At 42.5% G+C, this 21,500-nt stretch overlaps 1 protein-coding gene across 2 annotated transcripts in view; it reads right to left on the bottom strand.

Annotated features, from left to right (window-relative positions):
* The window catches only part of pde4d (phosphodiesterase 4D, cAMP-specific), a 295,289-nt gene extending 275,837 nt beyond the window's left edge, over positions 1–19,452 (bottom strand). Inside the window, exon 1 of one of the 2 annotated variants that reach the window (XM_049003762.1) lies at positions 19,323–19,452. Coding sequence is in view for 1 of the 2 variants with exons in the window: in XM_049003706.1 (XP_048859663.1) it covers positions 3,805–3,825 (21 nt within the window). In the remaining variant the exon portion in view is untranslated. Of the gene's footprint in view, positions 1–3,804; positions 4,057–19,322 lie in introns of those variants that run through there. The other variant, XM_049003706.1, reaches the window with a different exon arrangement.
* Between the last annotated feature and the right edge of the window lie 2,048 nt (positions 19,453–21,500).

Raw genomic sequence — 21,500 nt, 5'->3', positions numbered from 1 at the left:
AATCTCATACACCAGTGATAGATTTCCGATAACCGTACAATCAAAACTGAAAGAAAACAGTTGATTCGTTATGTTAGCATAACATTAAAACTGTGATGCAAAAAACAGTGCTATTTCACTGAAAATAAATCCAGTTTTGGTTCATGTACATTGACAGACAAAGAATGTCAACAGGGAGACCTTGTTTAGATGGAAAACCTTAACCAGCCTCAAAGTCCTTGGCGCCAGAATCTGTAGGTTGCACTGTCAAGGCCTTACAGCAGGTGTCACTATGGAGCTGGTGTTTTTTAAATGCTTTTCAATAATGATGGAAGAAATGGGGCTTCATAACCCAGGTTAGGTTTGCAGTTACAGTAAACAATTATTGTTTATTATTTTATTACTGTTTATCTAATTAGAACCAATTCAATAACCAACAGGAAGTGGGCTCAATCAGTTGGTGATGATCTCATGTACCAAGGCTTTTGGCATTTTCTCACACAACTGTATCTAAAGACCATAATAAAAATATAATATACATGTCTGATCCTCAGGGCTGAATAGAAGACTTTACTTGCGGTGCAAATCGTACATACATCACAGGTGTCTGGAGACAGAACGGCAAACAGGATCACATGACATATGAGCTTGACACGAATGAAGTCGCATTCTCGAATGTTTTCCTTCATGGACAGACAGAGATAGGTATGGCTGGGGGTAACATGGCACAAATGTTTGGAGAAGGGAAAATAACAACTCAAACTCAGCACAGACACCTGGGGGGATAAGGAGAAAAAATAAATAATGGGTGCTTATGGACCTTGGGATTTGCATTAACTTGTCCAAGCTACCGAATGCTTGAATAAAAATGAGCACGTCATTATACACAAAGTGCAGAGAACGGTGCATGGCTATTCCTGTCCTCAAAGAGAGCCAGGCAGGCGTGTCTCCCCCACCCCAACACACACACATACCATGCACAATGATTTTATCCACCTGTCCTTTCCATCTATCTTCTATCTGCTTATCCTTCTCCACGATTATCCTGGTCAGGGTGTCGGGGTGGCCTGGAGCCTAGCAATCAATTCATAATTATTTTATTTTTAAATGTATATTTCCAGCATTTTTGTGAGCCTGACATTGTAATCATGTCATACTTATTCCAGCTTTGGGCAGAGTTACGGCAGGTCAGGGAGAGAGTTATAATTCAGAGGAGCCATGACCAGAAGGTTCTTGAGTCTGCATATAATAGATTTACAGGCACGGCAGTAGACTTATCCTGCTAATAAGGATTTCATAACATAGGGAAAAAGTTACCAGTAAGTCTAGTAGCATTTAAATTCTAATCCTCTTCAAAACGCAGCTTTACGGGGGGAAATGATCTTTTTACAGCAGAGTGACAAGACAGTCATGGACATTCCATTTTCTCTCAGTATTTCCATAAAATGAAATAAATGAATCCTAAATGAAATTATGGTTTACTTCAACTGCATGGTCCCAGAGTCCTTAGCTGACAGCTGGTAAATGCTGGCATTCATTGTACTGGAAAAGCTGCAGTGGGAATTAGCTGGGAATGATACCCATCACAAGGCATTTCGGCAGTGATGGCACCTCCAGGGACCATCACGAGTGTCATCTTCACCCAGCACTGTAAACTGGGAGAGGGAGGGGGCCTGAGGGCAGCGTCCATCTCCGTTTTGCCCCGGGGGCATCATGCGACTGCTCACAGTAGTACATCATGAGTGACAGCAAGAAGCCTATTGAGCATAGTTAGAAGAACATGTGCAGTCAAACAGAGCCTGCTAACCATCTGCTTCTCTACACTGAAATATGATTTAGCCAGATTCCCTTTGTAGCTGCACCCAGTTTTATATTAATGACTAGGGGCTCATTTTGAATGTATTTATTTAACGTAAGATACAGTAGCCCTTCTCTTAAAATTTCCATTTTGAATATGCTTTTCATCTTTTGTTTGCATTTTAATTTCATTATTCCATGTTAAAATGAAAACCTGGTCACTGATTTAAGTTAAGTAAACAGATTTAATGATTCATGCAACGTGAAAGGAAGGATGATTAAAAAAAAAGATTCATCACTTTTAATTAAAACGACATTTAATTAGATGATCGTCATACCTTCACTGAAGCGTCCGTTACTCGCTGTAATTTACACGGAAAAGGTAGAATCTGATCGTTGAAAATTAATCTGATTTAAGAGGGAGAGTGTCCTTTGATCCTGTTAATCACATAGATGATTGTAAGATGAGTGCATCTAATAATAAAGTGGGACAACTTGTAGTAAATGACAATAAATCTGTCGGTACAAGAACCAATGATCCTGCGTGAGGCAACGCCCAAAGAGGGTCAGCGAGAGTAAACATACAGCTTCAGCCCAATAAGCCGAAGCATGCGGCAGCTTATTCTTGCCCTGGGGGTCTCTGCGACATTGCATGGCCCACTGTAAAGGCTGCGGCTAGGACACTCCCCTCGGTCTTCCACACAAGCAGGGTTCTCAATACTGGGCCTGAAAAAAACACTCCAGGTCAGGAAACTGAGATCAGCTATGACAACAAATGTGCTGCTATTCGTATACTGGCAGAAAGCAGCCTACCTTGGATTACTTACTGTGTCATTTTAATATTCCTCGGATTAGACAGACCACCCTCGGATAGGACATAGACCAGTACTTACACAAATACAGCCTTACATGGTATTTTCCAAGAACAGGATGGCTGAAAATTCATTACACTAAAATAAATCTCACTTTAGCTACTCTATCTGCATTACTAGCAGCGACCATATGTAAGTGTTTATCTTTACTTCCATCCTCCTTTATGTCCCATAACATGTACAGTACAAGTTCTAGAAAGCGCTGCCTTACGAATTTGTTTTACTCTGTTTCCCATACATCCATTAAAAAAATAAAATAAAATTACCAAAACAAATCCTGGATGTCAGCAGGAGTGAGTTATTATTCTCAGCAAATCTCCCACAATCCCTTGCTTCATGAAAGGTGTGCGCTAAAACGCTGAAAGGTAATATTTTATTAACTTCCACCCGCAGGATTTCTTTAGGCAAGCTGCATGTGACCATCCTAAAACAAGACTATCAGCCATTATATACAAATCTCAGGCAATAACGATCAATTCTGCCTAGAAACCAGAGACAATTTTATAATTTGCTTAATGTGTTTTGCTCCCGTTTTTCTACAAGATATTACACTGCTTTCCAGAACAGTCCTTGTTATAAGACACTCCTACTAGTTTTCCATAAAGGGGCATCATTTGACTGTATAATGCAATTATATAGATTTGTTATGCTACATAGGTATCTGTAAACTCATCAAAGCAGTCAAGCATGAGCAATAGAGAAAAGCCATAACGAAACTATTCATTTATGAAAGCAGTATTCAGACAGGGACTCTGGGTAATGGGAAAACTCACATTAAGCAAAAACCGCAGCGCGTTTTGCCAAAGTGACACATGCCTATATTGTCAGACGCCAGCAGAGCAAAGTAGCTCAAAATTGAGACGCATTCACCAGTCAAGTAAATAACTGACCTGCAGAATGACAGTCATAAAGATTATAATAATATATTTGAGGCAGATGAATGAATCATGAAATAAAACGATTTTTAAGCTGAGGTAATGCCAACTAGCAGTTAAATCTTTTTAAAAATATCTCCCCCAGCAGATAAATGATATTGCCGCCAATCATGGCAGACTGTCTGAGTGTCTCTGGGCACTTGGACCCTTTTCCACTGGTCCCTCTTATCCAGAAGAAGGATATTCTAGCATTCGTTTTTCACACGTCATTCTGTACATACCTTTATTCCACGCTGCCCCATAGTGCTTCCATCCCACTGTCACCGTAAATTACTAAGGCGGGTGCCTTAGGCAGCAGCGGGCACAGCGCAGTACAACATGCAGATCTGTGCCGCGCATATGTTGCACTGTCAGCCTCCACTCACAGTCAGCGAGAGTCATTTCATTAAAACTGAAATCCCACCAGGATGGATATCGCTCGGACTGACTGGGTGAAAAGTAATGGGTGAAGTGTTCCAAATGATTAACGCTGGCAGTTATTAAGTTGTTTACTGCAGTAGGAGGCTGTCCCAATATCCAATCAAACCTGTTTGTCCTTTATTGGAGTGAAGAGGAGAAAAAGGGGAAGGAGGCCGAAGAGGCCAGTGATTTAAATCGTTCACCTAGAAGTGTTTCCTGACCTGGTCCTCAGGGACACCCAGACAGTCCACAGTTTTGCCCTCTCCCAGTTCCTGGAGCAAAAATCTGGACTGTCTGGTAGGGAGCTCCCTACCTTCGGGGACCCCCAGATAGTCCATGTTTTTGCTCCAGGAGCTGGGAGGGAGCAAAAATATGGATTGTCTGGGGGTCCCCAAGGAAACACTGTTCTAGATGAACGATTTAAATCACTGGCCTCTTCAGCCTCCTTCCCCTAGAGAAATGGGGTAAGGGGAACAAGGCACAGCATCCTGTTCTTAACAATGTTTGCGGTGTTTTTGGCAACACAAACCAATGACAAGATGACAGATTCTTTTCCCATGTACCAATCTTCCAAACTGCCAACCTTTTGAGTTTGGTCCATCTGTCCGTGTGCCTTGGCTGGTTCATAGTCGCACACTGACAGTTGCCCCTTTTTAGATGGACATGACACCAGTTTAATAGAATCTGGACACAACCAACAACATCTAATTTACAAATACATCCAGCCATCTTTCAAATCCAGTACAGAGTCACGAAGACTTTGGAACCCTATTACTGGGCGTGAGGCAACTTTGATGGGTCCATCACAGTGTAACACCAACCTTGATCTAAGGTCTAGGGTGCAGCTACAGGAAAAAATAAGGGGGATTTATGAGTCGGATGTTAATTGATCACTAGATGAAGGATTTATTTATTTATGTAGTAATACAATATTACAGAAAAGGAGCAGCAAAGCACAGTCACATAGCTCAGTCTACAGTAAGCCAACACAATATTAAGATAAGTCCCATGAATATTAATCAACAGGAAAAAAAGCAGAAAGCACATTGGATCACATGCTGAGATTACAGACTTAAACAAATCTAGGGCAGTGCAGGGAGGCCCAGTAGAAATTCCGCAAACCATATGCTACTTAGCACCTCAGCGGTGCAGAGGGAGGATATCAGTGACAGGCCACAGACACTGATTCCAACAGTTTTTCGCAGTGTCACTTTCAAACAAAGGAGCTGTAAATTCTATTGCATTCACCAAAGAAAACTTTACAGGAAACATTCCTTTCTTCAGCCCTCATCTAGTTATCTCCACTGGGGACAAAGCAACCCCATTACACACAGACCACTTTGCAAACCACATTTTCTACTTCCTTATCTCCATACCTTGCTCATTGATGCCCCTCCACAGGCCTCAACTGCTCCCCTCTGTGGTTTGAGAGAGGGATACAAGTGAGACCTCATAAGCCAGGGGCTTGCTGTAGCAGGATCTACATGCACACGTACAATGAGCATTGAACCGTGAGCTCTGATAGCCCAAAACTTATACAAGATATATAGGAGATATTTTGCCTAACAAGGACAAAATTTGGGGGGTTTTTTTGGCCTATACTTGCGCATCACTGTTCCCCTTCTGGATAAAAGTCTTACTTTGTTTAGGGATCAGTGGGCAGACGCTGAATCCGAAATAAATGTAGCAAGAAGACATCACGTATCTCTCTGAGAAAACGATACATGTACACATTAATTAAACGCCATCACAGTCATTGAATGACTTAAAGAGCACAGCGGGATATCAGTAATCAGTCAGCATAAACTGCTTCGCACTGTCTAAAAAACCCCGTCCTTCAAAACTGAGTGCTCAAACAAGATGGATACTCATGAGGGAAGCTAAAGAGAGGGCAGCGATTATGTGGAGAGAGCTACGGAGTTCAGTCAGTGAGAGCGGATTAAATGTACTGCTGTAAACAATATAAAGAGCTCGGAGACTGGCCTGCACCAGAGGCTGGCAAGAAAGAAACCATTACTGAAAAAAGGCATTGTTTGGTAGCACACCTGCTGAAAACACTGCAGCAACCTAGATGAGACTAAAATAGAGATTTTTGGCTAAAATTCAAAGTGCTCAAAGTGTAGTGCAAACTTTACACTGCTTACGCCTTAAATAACTTGTTCCATGGAGTATGGTGGTGGCCAGGGGTGTTGTTAGACATAAAGCTCTACTGGGGCACAGGCACCCCCACACCCCATTACCCATATGATCTGAATGTGAGATTTTACTGGGGCAGAGCACATAAATACTGGGGCACGCCCATGGTGCTGCCAGGACCTTGTGTTGTAGATGTTTCTGCAAGATAAATTGTTCAAAAAGTTCTTAGAAAAAAGCAGGACAACCAAAAAAAAAGTGAAAGTCTCTCAGTGGGCCAGTCAAAGTCCTTGCCGTAATCCCACGGTGAAATTGTGGAACTGTTCGAAAACTCTGTCCTGCAAAATGGGTTGACACATACCCTAAAATACATGTTACAATGTGGCTTTGCCCGCTACTTAGGTGTTAATACTTTTGTGACGTTCTTCTTGAGGCACTTCTTCCAGTCACTTTTTCTTATTGTCCAGCCTCTTTGTGGGCAGACAAAAGTTCTCCCTGCCCTGTCTTACATCATGAAGGTCTCACATAAACAGAATCTAGGTTACAGTAGTGCCAGAAGCTTGGGAGTTGCTTCTTGTTAACAGTTTTTCTACAACAGCTGAAGCAAACAGCTTCTCCCCCTTGTGGATATATTTGTGAATCACAATTCAACTTTCCTGTGGCTGTGCATAGTTATACTGGTTGTATTTCATATGCATCTTACACGCTTAATGCAAGTGCAACTAATTTGTTGTATGTATGAGTACTGCAAACCCTGGCCACATGTTTTGCATACTTATGAAGGTGCATCTCTAAGTCTGCATTCCATGTAAAACTTAACTGGTAGAACAAGCACTTGGTTCAGCCCCTTCATCTCTTTTCTAATCAAGAATCTTCAGCACATGTCCATTGTGTTCTTCAAGTGTTCCAGAAATTGTTACATCATATGTGTCAGATGCAACGTGGGTAGACTTCCAGCCTTTTTCAGCATTATCAGATGCTGAAGCAGCTCTTCCACACGTGATGCAGACAAGCATTGAACTCTTACTGAAAAGCTACTCCATTTGAATATTTAATTTGGCATTGTGTATTTTTAATGCATTCAACGTCAAATTGCATCACAAATAAATTATCTCCTGTACATGTGTATTTGATAACACTTTACTTAAGGCAGTCATATAAATGCATTATAGATACCCTCATAATGCACTATAATACATTCATAAAGTGTTATAAACATGGCTATAAATATATATAAAAAGACATGACATTATAGCCATGTTCATTATGAATTATGAAGCTCTCATCTATAATACACTATAAGTACCTTCATATTCCATTATACTGACCATTATAATGCATTATAAAGGTATCTATAGTGTATTATAGATTACAGCTTCATAAAGCATTCTTAATGCATAATAAACATGGCTATAATGTGTTATGACTTTTCATGATATATTTAAAGCCATGAAATATTTATATATTTTACAAATGCATTATAGTGCATTATGAGGGTATATACTGCATTTATATGACTGCGTGTTACCAACTGTTTATTCAAATTCACACTTCAAAATCCTGTATAAATCTGTATCCACTCTAGCCCACCCAGACACTACATACTGTTCTGTAATGAATTATAACTTGGCATTTAACATTTACATCCCTTCCCAACTGATCACCAAGCTCCTGGAAATGGGACCCAGAGCCACCCTATGCAAATGGATCCTAAACTTCTTCACTGGCAGACCCCCACATGCATGTCAGCAGGAAATCCTCTTCCAGCCTGGTCCTCACCACCAGCACAGAGCGATGTCCCGAGGCCCCCGCTGTACTCCCTGTAGTCCCACAAGTGTGCGTCCAGATACAGCTCTATTATCCATTTTTTGCTGACAACAACATCAACAATAATTAAACGGATGACAGGGAGGAGGTGAGGCTCCTGGCAGAAGGGTGTCAGGACAGCTAGTTCTCCCTGAATGTCACATACACTAAGGTGCTAGCCATCACCTTCAGGAAGCAGGAAGCAGGTCACACTCGCATCTAATTTGGAGGAAAGCTGTAGAGAGGGGCAGGAGCTTTAAGTTCCTTAAATTCGCCCTCACTGCTGCCTTTAAGTGGGCACAATCACAGGCCGGATTGCATCCCTGGTACAGCACAAGACCACGAAACACCGCAGGGAGTCATGAAAGCAGCCCAGAGCATCGCTGGCCCTCTTGGTCTGCTCCCAGCAGGTCCGGATATTTACACCACATGCTACCTCCAAAAAGCAGACTGAATCTTGAAGAACTCTACTCTTCCAGCACCAGTACTTTTGTACTTCCCCTCCTCTGGCAAAGCCACACACAGCAGGACATCACGATTCAGGGATAGTTTTTATCTGAATCTCGAGAGGCACCGAGTTCCTTTGCATTTTAATACTTCTTTAAAAATTCTGCTCTTTAACTGTTACATAAGCTACTACTGCTGTTGTCACTCACCGCTTTGTCTTACCTCCTGTTACTCGATGTTGGACATGCTGTGGGATTGTATTAAATGTCTGTTGTTTACCATGTTGTTACTATGGTGTTATTGTTATTTATTGTTCTCTTTACACCTGCCTGTATACAGCAGGGCAGGCAACCACACATACTGACGTACAGCTGTCACAGCGACAGTCTCGTAGCATTTGTGGTCGGCCATCCAGACCATCACAGATTACAAGACCACACCAAAGGCCTGTGGCAGTGAGACCACAATCACAAATGCTCTGAATGACTTCTACATATGGCTTGATGAAGACTATCCCCTCCCCCCCCCCCCCTTTGCTGTGAAAATGTTCATGGGAGTTTTGCTTACACAAAAATATTCTAAGGGCAGAATGAAAAATGTTTGGTTCGCAGAGATAACCAATCAGATTGTAGAGGAGGCGGGACCAAGCGACTAGAATTGGTGGGAACAAAACATCTTCAACATTTCTCTGGGCCAGGAGATCATCCCCAAGGCCACAGCCACCATACCAGTGCCAACATGTGTCATCGTGAAATGCTTTGAGAGGCTAGTCACGGGGCACATCATAGCCGAACTCCTAGTCTCATGACTCCATCCAGCTCACCTATCATACCAAATGGCCCACTGAGAATGTTATACCCTCAGCTTTTCACCAGGAATTCTATTCATTGTCTACAGTTCAACGTTCAACAGCAGCATCCCCCAGAAACTAAGAGGGAGGCTGAACTGGATCCTGGAGACCTCAGGAAATCCACATGGACAACAACCTTTCCAGCACCGTCACCAGCAAGGGCAGTGTGCTCAGCCCGGTTCTGTTCACCCTGGTGACTCACGATTGTCCTGCCTTGTACAGCTCAAGCAGCATCAGCATTTTGCTGATGATAGGGATGTGGCGGCTCTCATCAGCAACAGTGATGAGTCAGCACACAGACTGGAGGTGAAGTTGCTCGCGGAGTGATGCGAGATGCCAAAAGCTCTCTCTCAATGTGAAAAGAGTCAAAGGCAGGATTGTTGACTTCAGAAAGGCCCATGTTGTCCACTTTTCACTGCACATTAACGGATCTGAGGTAGAGAGAGTCAAGAGCTCCTAATTTCTCTGGATGCCCCTGGCACCTGGATTCTCAACACCCAACAGACACAGAAGCATCTCCACTTCCTGTAGTTTCTCCACGTTCTACAGGGTGCCATAAAGTATGTTCTGCCGAACTGCATAGCTGTCTGGTTTTGGAATAGCAAAGTCTCAGACCGCATCGAATAATGAGTCCCTGCATCGAATAATGTAAACAGCACAAAAAATCACCAGCGCTTCTTACCCTCCATTAAAGACAATTTCCACAAATGCTGCACCTGCCTAGCCTCCAGCATTCAGGAGGACCCCTCCCACCATTCCCACAGACACCATCTGGCAGGACGTACCAGACCATCTAAAGCAGTCCTGCCAGATTCCGCTGCAGCTTCTACCCAGAGGCTGTCAGGACACACCTTGCTGGCCCCTGTACCTGAGCAGCCTAAAAATACCCTAACCCCTCCCTCACTGGCTTGGCTATTTTGTTTTTTTTTAATTGCTGGTTTACTTTCCCGACTGTTCCATTTATTTTACTTCTGTCTGCTGCTACATTATTCATTACCATTGATTACACAGTCAGGCACTATGAGAATATTGACTTAAGTCCAACCCCCTTGTCTTGTGCTGTCCTGAGTTTTTGCACCTTCTGGCTCTTGCTCTCTGTATGTTGCGTCATGGTCCTGGAGAAACATCATCTTATGTATACCTGTATATGGATGGTATCTATAATAAAGCCCCTTGCACTTGACGGAACAAACACTAGAAAATCAAAAACGACAGTGGTCTCAGTATGGTAGCTAAACCTTATATTTAATGTCCTTCGGAAGGCTGAAATGCTTCTACCTTTGCATTAAGTTTATCAGTGTAAATCCATGTACTCTTTTGTGTTTCTCCTGCAGTGAACCTGACCAGGCCCTGACATCTGTCCTTACCTCCATTACTCTTCATTTGTTCTGTTATTCGCATGGCTACATTTTATTTTTAATTCTCACCAGCAGCTGCTTGTTTATTGAGTTTTCTCTCTGGGTTGTGTTGACCTCATCCCTGTCCCTGTACACCTTAAAAACGGAAAAGCACAATAAACCTGTGATTCCATTCCCTTTCCCCGAGTAACACTGTTCTGTGAGCTGTCCCATCTGGCGCCAGTCTCATTTGTTATTTACTCTTATCAGCTCCTCTTGTCCTTAGCTCTCCAGCCCTCCAGGTTGGCAAAAAATTCCACAGCACTGTACATGGAATACTTGCCTTTACCTGAACTTTTCCTGTCACTGATTCGTCTCAGTCTACACACGTAAGCTGCTAAAAATGCAGGCATGTAATATGCGTCTTGATTCCTTCCACAGTGCCTCTGGTTCGTCTGCTGTAACTACCTGCTCATTTACAGGCCTCCTCACATAGGTATGAAAGTTAATTGTACTCTCGCCTTCTCTGCTGGAATGCAGCGAATAAAAAAAAAGATGGTCGCTTGCTTAATTTAAGACAGCTTAAATCATAGAGCCATTATATCCTGTGAGCAACATTTGCTCAATTCCTCTACTCAGCTAAGGTATTGCTTGCAGAACACAACATTTTGCACTTGTTTTTTCTCAACAAAGAGGAGGATGACTGTGTCCCTTCTCCTGAAATATGCTGGGAAACTTCCCCAGGAAATTGGGGACACACTTAGATTTCAAATTCGGCCTCCACTACCTTAACAGTGTCAGTGAATCTGAGGTGTTTCCTAGGCCGACAAACCTCAATATATCACCTCTAGGGCTTGTAGTCTCACCATAATCGTTTGTTTCTTCACACTGTCTGAACGATGCTATTCATCATCTGTGTGTCTTCTCCCTTGAGCTTCATGTTTCTGCTTTGCATTGGGAGTAGGTGGTAGGCCAGAAACATGCATGGCTTTCTGTAACTGTCTCCCTAACAAGGAACACGGCAATACTTGTCAGTTAGGGTGCTAAGACAAGTCACAAACTTTTGAGATCACTTCATCTTTAAACTTAACTACCTCCCATCTTCTTTGAAAAATGTCATCAGTGCGTGTTAAAGCTCCGATGGCATCATATGATCCACTAGTATGGGAGAGGAGCCTACTTCACATACCACCCAGCAGGGGTCACTGGACTTCTCCACCAAGCAGTCTGTCCATAATACAAGATTACCACCCAGCTTACCCATTGGTCCATCCTCCTTTTTAGCAGAGGTGGAGATTTCAGGTCCAGAAAGTACAAATCCAGACCAAGATTTTGTTTCAACCAACCAATTGAGTACGCTGTGACTGTGACTCTTTATACTCAACTGGTTGGTTGAAACAAAATCTTGGTCTGGATTAGTACTTTCTGGACCTGAAATTTCCACCTCTGCTTTTCATACCTTCTACTGCCTGGTTGTTTTGTGTTTCAGTTTTTCACTAATACACACACACACACACACACACACACACACACACACACACACACTACAATATATATACAATCTGTACTGTTTTTAATGCAGGTCTATGGTACATTTCCATTTTCCTATCAACATCCATCATCTTGCTACAGATCATAATGTAGGTGTTACACGGACCTGCTTTTTAAATAACAGACAAATATTATGCACCACCATCTGCTAAAGAGAATGGCGCTATCACCACTGAAATCTCCCAGATATGGTCTCTGTACAATCCGTCATAACTAGGCCTCACTCCATGCAGTTTTGCCAATCATTTCCTTGCTCCTTGTCTCTCTTTCAGAATTATCCCCATGTCTCAGAGGAAAGGGGGCACCCAGCCTATCTAAGGTGTCAAGCTTTTAAAGGCTGCAACACCCCCCTTGTCGCTTCCTGCCTATGCAGCAGCCCCAGTCCTCACAATTTAGCAAAGCAAATGTGTTATACATACATTACACCAGGAAACACATGGCAGTGCATCTCTCAGTCACATTTAGGTGTACTGTTTGTTTTAGCCCATTGCCCTGTTGAGATTTCATTAAAGCCTTATAGTGCAGCAGGAGATATATTGCCTGGCCAAAAAAAAAGAGCCGTCATTTGAATTTATATCAGTAAACACTTAAGAGCAAATGACTGGATAATTATTGCAGCCCAGCAACGTTATGCAGCAATAAAGTGAAGTCAGCTGAGTACCTGAATCTACTGGCCAGGTTACACCTCCATCCATCATCAATGGATTTTTTTCTTCCCTGTTGGCATGGGCATGTTCCAGGACAAGGATGCCAAGATTCATCGTGTTTGAATTATCAATGAGTGGTTCAGGGAGCACGAGGAATCATTTTCACGTATGACTTGGTCATCACAGAGTTGTGACCTTAACCTCACTGAAGGTCTTCGGGGTGTGATAAAGGAGGCTTTATGCAGTGGTACAACTCACTTGTCAACACAGGATCTCGGTGAAAAATGAATGTAAATCTGGATGAAAATAAAAGGGTGAGATGGTGCATAAGCCCGTGGAAACAAAGCCATGACAAATGTCCACCACAATCAAAGCTAAAGGCCGTCCAACGAAAAATTCAAATGGCAACTTTTGGCCGGGCAGTGCATTTTTAGCCGTCACACAGTAATCGCATATCAAATAAATCTTACGCAGACATAAGTGTACTTTGCATCCAAAGCTGCAGTGCATGGATCGTTTCCGGCCTGAAAATGACACCGAGTGAACTTCATCATAATGTCACACAACATGCTAAAAGTGACAGTAAAGCATATAAAAATTTCTAAAATTTAAAAACGATATAACTATTCTACTTTTAAGTGAAATGACGCCTGTACACCAACAGTGGTCATAAACTCAATTAACTATTATCGTTCTTATTATTTTTTATTTAGGAGGGCAAGAGCTTTCAGTCTGTCATTCTAAATGTTGCAGTCACCTGTCCCACTGGTCAGCCCACACTGCTGTCCAGTTTGTTTTTTATCTTGCACCAAGCTCTCCATTGTTTATATGTCGGGAACGTCGCTAAGTGTTTACAGCAGCAGAAGAGCGGACTGGTGAGAGCCACACTCTGGTCCCCACACTAATCTAAACATGATTAACTTCCAGAGACAGAATGTCAAACAGACGGCTGGGATCATTTCCTTCCAAAAATAGGTTTTTTATGTTTTGTTTAGAAACATAATGGAGTCTCCTATTGTGAACACGGAATGTTTTCACATTCTTAGAATGATACAGTGTAATGAGAAAGAAAATAATCTTCGTGTTTATCCCTTCTGACCTTGACAAACCAATCTCCTGCATTGAATAGGTATTAATACAAAAACATCCCATTCTTTTCAAAAGCTCAAAAGTATGACCATTAAACTACGCCATGTGTTTGCGTCACTGCGCTTTTCCCCAGTGAAATTCTGCTGGGTAGTTAAAGTGATCCTGTGGTACACTGATATCATTATGGATCATTGATTGTTTTTCATGATACTGACACCAGGAAGAGGGCCTTTAGATTTTCACATGTAGTCAAGGTAATACACTTTTTAAACCCTCTTATTCAAAAATATAACTAATATTCCATTTCATATTAAAATGTTCCATCCATCCATCCATCCATTTTCCAAACCATTTATCCTACTGGGTCACGGGGGGTCTGGAGCCTATCCCGGAAGCAATGGGCACAAGACAGGGAACAACCCAGGATGGGGGGCCAGCCCATCACAGGGCACACTCACACACCATTCACTGTCACATGCACACCTATGGGCAATTTAGCAACTCCAATTAGCCTCAGCATGTTTTTGGACTGTAGGGGGAAACCGGAGTACCCGGAGGAAACCCCATGATAACATGGGGAGAACATGCAAACTCCACACACATGTGACCCAGGCGGAGACTCGAACCCAGGTCCCAGAGGTGTGAGGCAACAGTGCTAACCACTGCACCACCATGCCGCCCCTATTCAAATGTTATTGAAGTAAATGCAGGCATAAACATTATTATCAAGGTTCCATATGAATATTGGGCCTTAGAACCTGAAGTTTACAAAGTGTGACACATTAGATCATACAATGAATCAGTTACACTGGTCTTAATACTCATGTAGTTAAAATTCCTTTTGACATTCACTGAAAATCAGAGACAAGCACAGAAAACCATAGTCACCTGCTAAATGAATTGCATTAATTGAATTATCTTAATTAATACAATATGTTGTTTTTTGGTTTCGTGTAAGCATGCTGTTCAATGACAGGCTGTCTTCTTCTTTGTGTTTTAAAGTAGGGGATCAAGAAAAAGAGATAAATTGAAACATAAATAAAATATAGGCTAATATTAAAGCTGAAAGGGCAATGCCCCTCCCGCCTAGGAGATTGGAGCCCGTTTCAGGGAATATGAAGCAGAAGGTAGGAATGTGCTGGATGGAGGTGATGTTTTACATAAACCTCTGTAGGATCAGCTTTACAGAATACCTTTTGTGCATCAAAAAGTGAGGGAGACCCTAAAATAGCACGCCTGTAGATTTCACACACGTAATTCAATATCACTACATTTAATTTGTACAGAATTCCTATTTCATGAGCTCTTTTTCTCCAGAGAGACGGCTTAATGGTTAGGGAAGCGCGCTTGTAATTGAAAGATTGTAGGTTTGAATCCCTGACCAGCAAAGCACCACTGAGGTACCCTGAGCAAGGTACCACCCCCAAGCACTGCTCCCCGGGGGCTGAATTAGCTGCCCCCTGCTATGTCACAATGTCACATATGGGTTAAATGCAGAGAACACATTTCATCGTGGTGTGTCAACAATGACAGCTAATCACTAAATTCTAAAAATTAACTGATAATTATGTATCCTTTCTTCATCGCTGTAATTAAAGTCAATGTAACCAAGTTATCTGTAATGATATTGCTGTCGCATGTTTTTGCTTGCGACAGAAGGTGGACTCCAGTGGCCATTTTCAGCTGCACTGCGCTCTTTACATCTCACTGGCAGTCACGTCATGAGACCACAACATTAAGCAATCTACCCATTTGTCCTTGTCAGTTTTTTATCTAGGACATGGATATGTCATTGTAGGCGAGGGAATTCCAGAGACATCAAATTTCCGCTGGGAATTAAAAGTGCTGTTGCAGCTGAACTTTTTGGGAACTGTGGCCAAGACAGAATTTTTGCAACCACCCTGAACCTGCCTAGACCCCGGGAATTAGGATCTGATGGGATCAGGTCACGTTATGGCTAATTTGAAGAAGGCACCTAGACCCATTTTAAGATTAAGCTCCTAGGACAAGTATAGGATAAGCTTCTTCCTTGCATTTTTTTTTAATAATTCTTCTCCCAACCTGTAATGACTGTGCTTGTACACCTCCCCCTTCCTGCAGGGAGGGGGGGGTGTCAGATTAGCATGACCTTCCCGAGATGACCATGACTATACAGGACCCAGGCTTCTGTGGAGGGGAGTGCTGCTCTCTCATTCTGCCCACAGGCCTGTAGACAGCATGAGGCTCATCAGCAGAGCAAGGACAGGAGAAAGAACTAGTTCATACAACATGCCTCAGGGAATGCTCACCGAATGCCTGTTATCCGGAACCGTTGACCACAGACGGATAACGTGGCACTGCTTGGATCGAAACAGGATCTACTGTAGCCCAGACCTTACTTGTTGTATCAATAAGCACTATAAAGAGGGACTGACATAACTGGTACGCATTCACCTTTAAAAGCGATATTCTATACCACACATGAAGTACAAATTAGCATATAAAGGTTAAAATGTGCAATAATTTCTTGTCAAATTCACATAAAATACGTGCACATTTACGCTGTTACGACAATCGATTGCCGCACGTATGGCTTTTGAAGGTGAATGCGTACTTGCGTACCATTTATGTCAATCCCTGGCTATAGATCATGACCTACAACAACAACAATAAAAAGAATAAGAATAGCAGCAAGAAGATAACAGAATGAGTTACACTCAATAACAGAATAAGCATGAAGACTTATTCTTTGTAATTCTCTAAATGGCCGGAGGAAATAACATCTTATCTTCATAATGAGGGCAGATTTTTAAATGCTCATTGACCTCTAGCAATGGATACTGAAAGTTACTGCTTTGGTACATCTGCAATTTTTAAAATAACACTTATTTGTTTGCTTTGCATGATCTGTCCTTACATAACCATAGTTACATATTAAACAATAGTGACATATTAAAGTAATTGCCAAAGAAATATGAATTCTGTATTAATAAATCTATACTGCTAGCTTCTAAGAAATATTCTTATAGTCCTGGGACAGAAAGATAATTTAGTCCCTTGCAACAACACAAACCCAAATATTAGTTCAGGTTGCAAGATGCAGCAGAGGTAGGACTAGCAAACTTTATACCACTGCTAAATCTCTTAGATTAGCTCAGTACAAAATGCACTGGTTAAATAAGTAGTTAATTGCTTTGAAAAAAAGAACCTGCTCCGGCATCAGTATGATTTAATTAGAACTGCAGCTCTCTGTGTGGTCGGCTTAATGAGGCTCCCAGCTACGACCTTGTTGGTCACTTTGTATTTTAGGGCTCTTCATTTAAACGGAAAAGCTTGTTCATCAAACGGTTCGTCTTATTTAGTTGATTGCTCTTATGTGGATTACAAGACTGATTTTTAGTTAAGAAATTTCTTTCATCATCCTTACAAATGTTGCTTTTTTTTACAGTTTCTGCTCCCGGGGTGGCGCTGTAGCTTGCTGGTTAGCACTGTCGGGTTGGAGGGCTGTGTGTGTGGAATCGGCATGTTTGCATGTGGAATTTGTGTGATTTTGCTCCCATAGACAGTCAATTGAACCCTGACACAGCAGCTTTTCACAGCTGCTATTTAGCTGTGATTTGCAAAATGTTCTGAACTTCTTAAATGATAACTTGTGAGCACCTTTAATGTCAATTGCTAATGACATATATTTAATGCTTTCAGCCAGTTCCTTGATATGCAGGTTGGACTTGTTCATCTCTGTAGTGTTATTGAAAAGAATAGACTGTTTAAACCGTGAAAGCCATATACTCCTAGCATGTTGACACAAAGCACAAGTACAAATGTATTTGTTACTTTAGACATTTTATGATGTTCAAAGTGCACAAAGTAGATGTAGGGTATTACTTATGACACTGTCTGTGAGTCAGTGAGAGAATACAGTTCATTTCATACCTAAGGGTATAAAACACTTCTGGGGCTTGTGCTAGAACATCTCACGCTATCTCCCTTCACACTCAGAGCAAGTCTTGTCAATAGAAGAGGGATTGAGAGGAAGGGCCGTCTCCATCTCAAATGCCTTCTTTTTTGATGTGTTGGGTCCAGCACCCAGCAACACCACAGTTATGCTACCAATAGCTGAAACCCAGGTGGATGTGAGGACGGCACTCGTTCCTGCACCGCACATGACTGGGTCAAACTAGGTCAGAGGTCAGTGGCTTTAAAGTGACCAGATGCTACAGCAGGAGAACGAGAACCTGCAAGGTTCTGCAGAACCAGAAAAATTCAGAAAAGACTTGAAATGTTAAATATTATCTCCATACAGGAGCGTAATTCACTTTGCGACTGAAAGTAATTGTAGCAGTAAGAGTTGTGGTTTCCCTGGTAACGAAACACATTTTAAGTTAAGCAGCTTACTGTATTTACCATTTTGTGTGACTAAATGTATGCTTTGGCACAGATCCCTAAACTCTGGGTCAGTCAGCAGCAGCTCCTCCAAGTCAGAGCCTGTCAATAAGGTGTTAATAACAAAACGGTGACTCATTCAGTGGCTTATAGACAAAAGACCGACTTTTGCATTTGAAACACCAACAAGGTAAAATTCTAATACCATTAGAACAACTTTCCAGCACAATATCTCAAAGTTTGTTACCAGATCATTCTAAAATTGCAGGCAGCTCTCTTCGGGATTTTACTGGTTTATCTCCAGTTTGAAAAGTTCCAACCAAATCAGAACATAATACATGTTGCTCAGCTGTATTAAGTATTGCAACAGTTCTAGCTTCCGATAAGCAAAGAAATATTCATTCCCAAATTCTGCATTGGCATTTTTCTGCAACATCTCTAAACTTTGATAGTAATCAAAAGACCTAGACTCCCGTCATAACACTTTGAGCTAGCTGCGGCGTCGCTGTCTCGCTAAAGAAACACGCCTGTCCGTGATTACAGAAGTCGGCTCGTGTTTGGAATAGTTTGGAGGTGGCATTCTGGTTCCTCGTCGCCTCGGCTGAGGGATGACAGGAGCAGAATGAGGTCTTGGTGTCCCTCTCCACCTTAAAGCCACCGCGCAGAGCCCTGAGGTGCTACTGCAGTACAGAGAGATCTTTTCTATTAATAGTGCCACAGTCTCAGTCTGAAAGTCACAGGGACGTTCAGGGCTCGGCCCATCAGGATAGTTTTACTTGACAGGAACTTTGCTGCTTAGGTCGGAGAGGAGGGAGTGTCGCCATAAACCCCATTCCGGCTCCTGCTGCGCCCCCCCCCCCCCCCCACCACCCCTTACGCCTTACCACGCATATGCACACCTGCGCACACACACTGACAGATCCACGCGCACATGCAGGCGATGGATCTCCACCGAGGATGATGCCAACTCAGACAAGATCGTCACACGCCTCGCCCGCGAAACCCCGGAGGCGTCCGCTGTGGACGGCGCCAACCAGCCTGCAATCAGGGAGAGGAGGAAGAGGACGAAGGGGAGGGCGGTGAGGGGGGAGCAGGGGGAGAGACAAACAGCAACTTACTCTGCTCCTCGGATAGACAGAGTCTCTTTGGGCCGTAGCGTGCTGAATGGCCTGTGTAAATATCCCCCCAAAGCGAAAGGCTGCAGATTTCGAACGTGCAGCAGATGAGGAGACAGTGGCTGCAGCACAGAAAGTCTGGCCTCTGCTCTGCCTGTAAGTGTAAGACTCATGCTCGCACACCGCTTTGGAAATGATGAGAGTCAGGGAGCTCCCAGCCTTTCAGCCAATCAGGCGCTCCCACTGCTCTCCAAACACCCCCCCAAAACAAGTTTCTCTGTGGGGGTGGCTGGACCTAGAGGGCTGAAGAACTAACAGAGGGAGGAAGACGGCCGTGTTAATTCAGTGCCATGGGATTTTTCTCATCGCATCTGCCCCGCCCCAATCCCTGTCTTTCGGTGGCGGTCAGGCAGCCACAAACAGCAGGGGGAGGCGGCTGCTCATTTTGACCTCAGTCTGCGCAAGCAATGCATGCAGAAGGAGTCGTTCCGCTGGCTATAAAAAAAAATTCAGTCATTAAAGCAGTCATCATAATGCACTATCGATACCTTCATAATGCATTATAATGGTCAGTATAAGTATTAAGGATGCTTTTTACTGCATTATGAATGTATCTAAAGTACATTTTACCTGAGAGCTTCATAGAGCATTCATAATGTGTAATAAACATAGCTATAATTATAATTCTTATAAAGTGTTCATAATACTTTATGAATACATTATATTGCATTATTAAGGTATATATAATGCATTACAATGACTTATTTAGGTAAAGTGTTGAAACTGCAAGAAAGATGTTATGAGCTCCAATAACCTACACAATTTCAAACTTAAACGCAAGGCAAGATTCATGCAAGCAAGCCTCATAAATTGCAAATGTTTTAAACACTGAACTTTTCAGTGTGCACATACAGGTATTCAGTTGTCCTTGTCTTGAATAGCCTGAGATGGGCCTTGGTCTCAGCATAACCCTGTACTGGATATCAGATGTTATTAATAAATTACGATTTTTTTTTTCCTGCAGAAAAAGCATTTCAACTTCTGCTTTTCACTACATAAAACCTGAACGATAACGAATCTACTTCGGAATGTTTTTCTGTTACTAATGGTTACTTGTTGGTTTAAGCACTAATGGTGATTTGGTGATCTTGATAATAGTATTAATAATGTGAAAATAGCCAAACTTCTTTTCTTGGTTTAAGCAGAAAATATTCTGAAAACGTCATAAGGGATGCTACACATCATCCTCAGATTCTCACATTATATGGGTTTGCCTCCATCGCTGCAGTGCAGGTGAAGCATGCCCCACCATAGGGCATTAGGATATCTCTATAGCTCCATGCTATCTGCACTATCAGGCTCAGTAATCAGAGTTAATGAAACTGTCTCATATACAGAGAGCCAGCAGTAGGAGAATGGACTCGAATGGGAGGCTTGTTTTTTAATTATATTTCCAACCGCGATTGAAATCAATCTGATGGTCACAGCATAGAGAGCAGCTCAGATTAGCTAATTAGGCTTAATTTGGCCATGAGCAAGAGCAACTGGGAGAAAGAGGACGTGGATCACGAGCCAGAGACATTAAGGGGACTGGCTACCATTGAATGCTCAATGTATGGCTGAACAGCAGTGCGGTTTGTATATGCGACCTGGGCTCAATCTGCAGTAAATTTGAGGCTTTTGCGAAACATGAATGAAAAAGGTTTTCAATTGAGATGTTTATTCAAGCCATTGTTGCTTACTGCGGGTTCCAGACTCGCTTCGGCCTGAGCTAAGGCTTTTTGGATGTGCTAGGAAGGCAACCTGCTGTAATTCTCTGACCTAATTCTATGAAACCACAAGCGATTAAAAAAAGAAGAAGCTGTCTGTTGGGAAACAAGCGATCTTCAGATGGATCCACAGGACATAGAAAATGGAGTATAGAACAGAGTAACCGAAACCTGTCTTCTAGCTCTATCTCTGACCCACAAAGGCCAGGCCGTGCCTTGCAGACTCTGCCTTACTTTCACCAGCTATAAATTAATAACATGTGGGTAGAAGGGCATGAACCCTGACCTCACTGTACTCCTGAGTCATACCTGTGTTTCACGTGTGTGTACTTACGTTTTTGTAATTATTACATTGTGGAGACAAGGTTTCTCCACAATGTGATAAAACCTGTTATTTTTACCTTGTGGGGAC

This window comes from Brienomyrus brachyistius, chromosome 2 (genome assembly GCF_023856365.1).
Source record: "Brienomyrus brachyistius isolate T26 chromosome 2, BBRACH_0.4, whole genome shotgun sequence".
In the NCBI taxonomy this organism is placed as follows: Eukaryota; Metazoa; Chordata; class Actinopteri; order Osteoglossiformes; family Mormyridae; genus Brienomyrus; species Brienomyrus brachyistius.
Note: the sequence above shows the minus strand (reverse complement) of the source record. Positions and strands in the feature narration are given on the sequence as shown.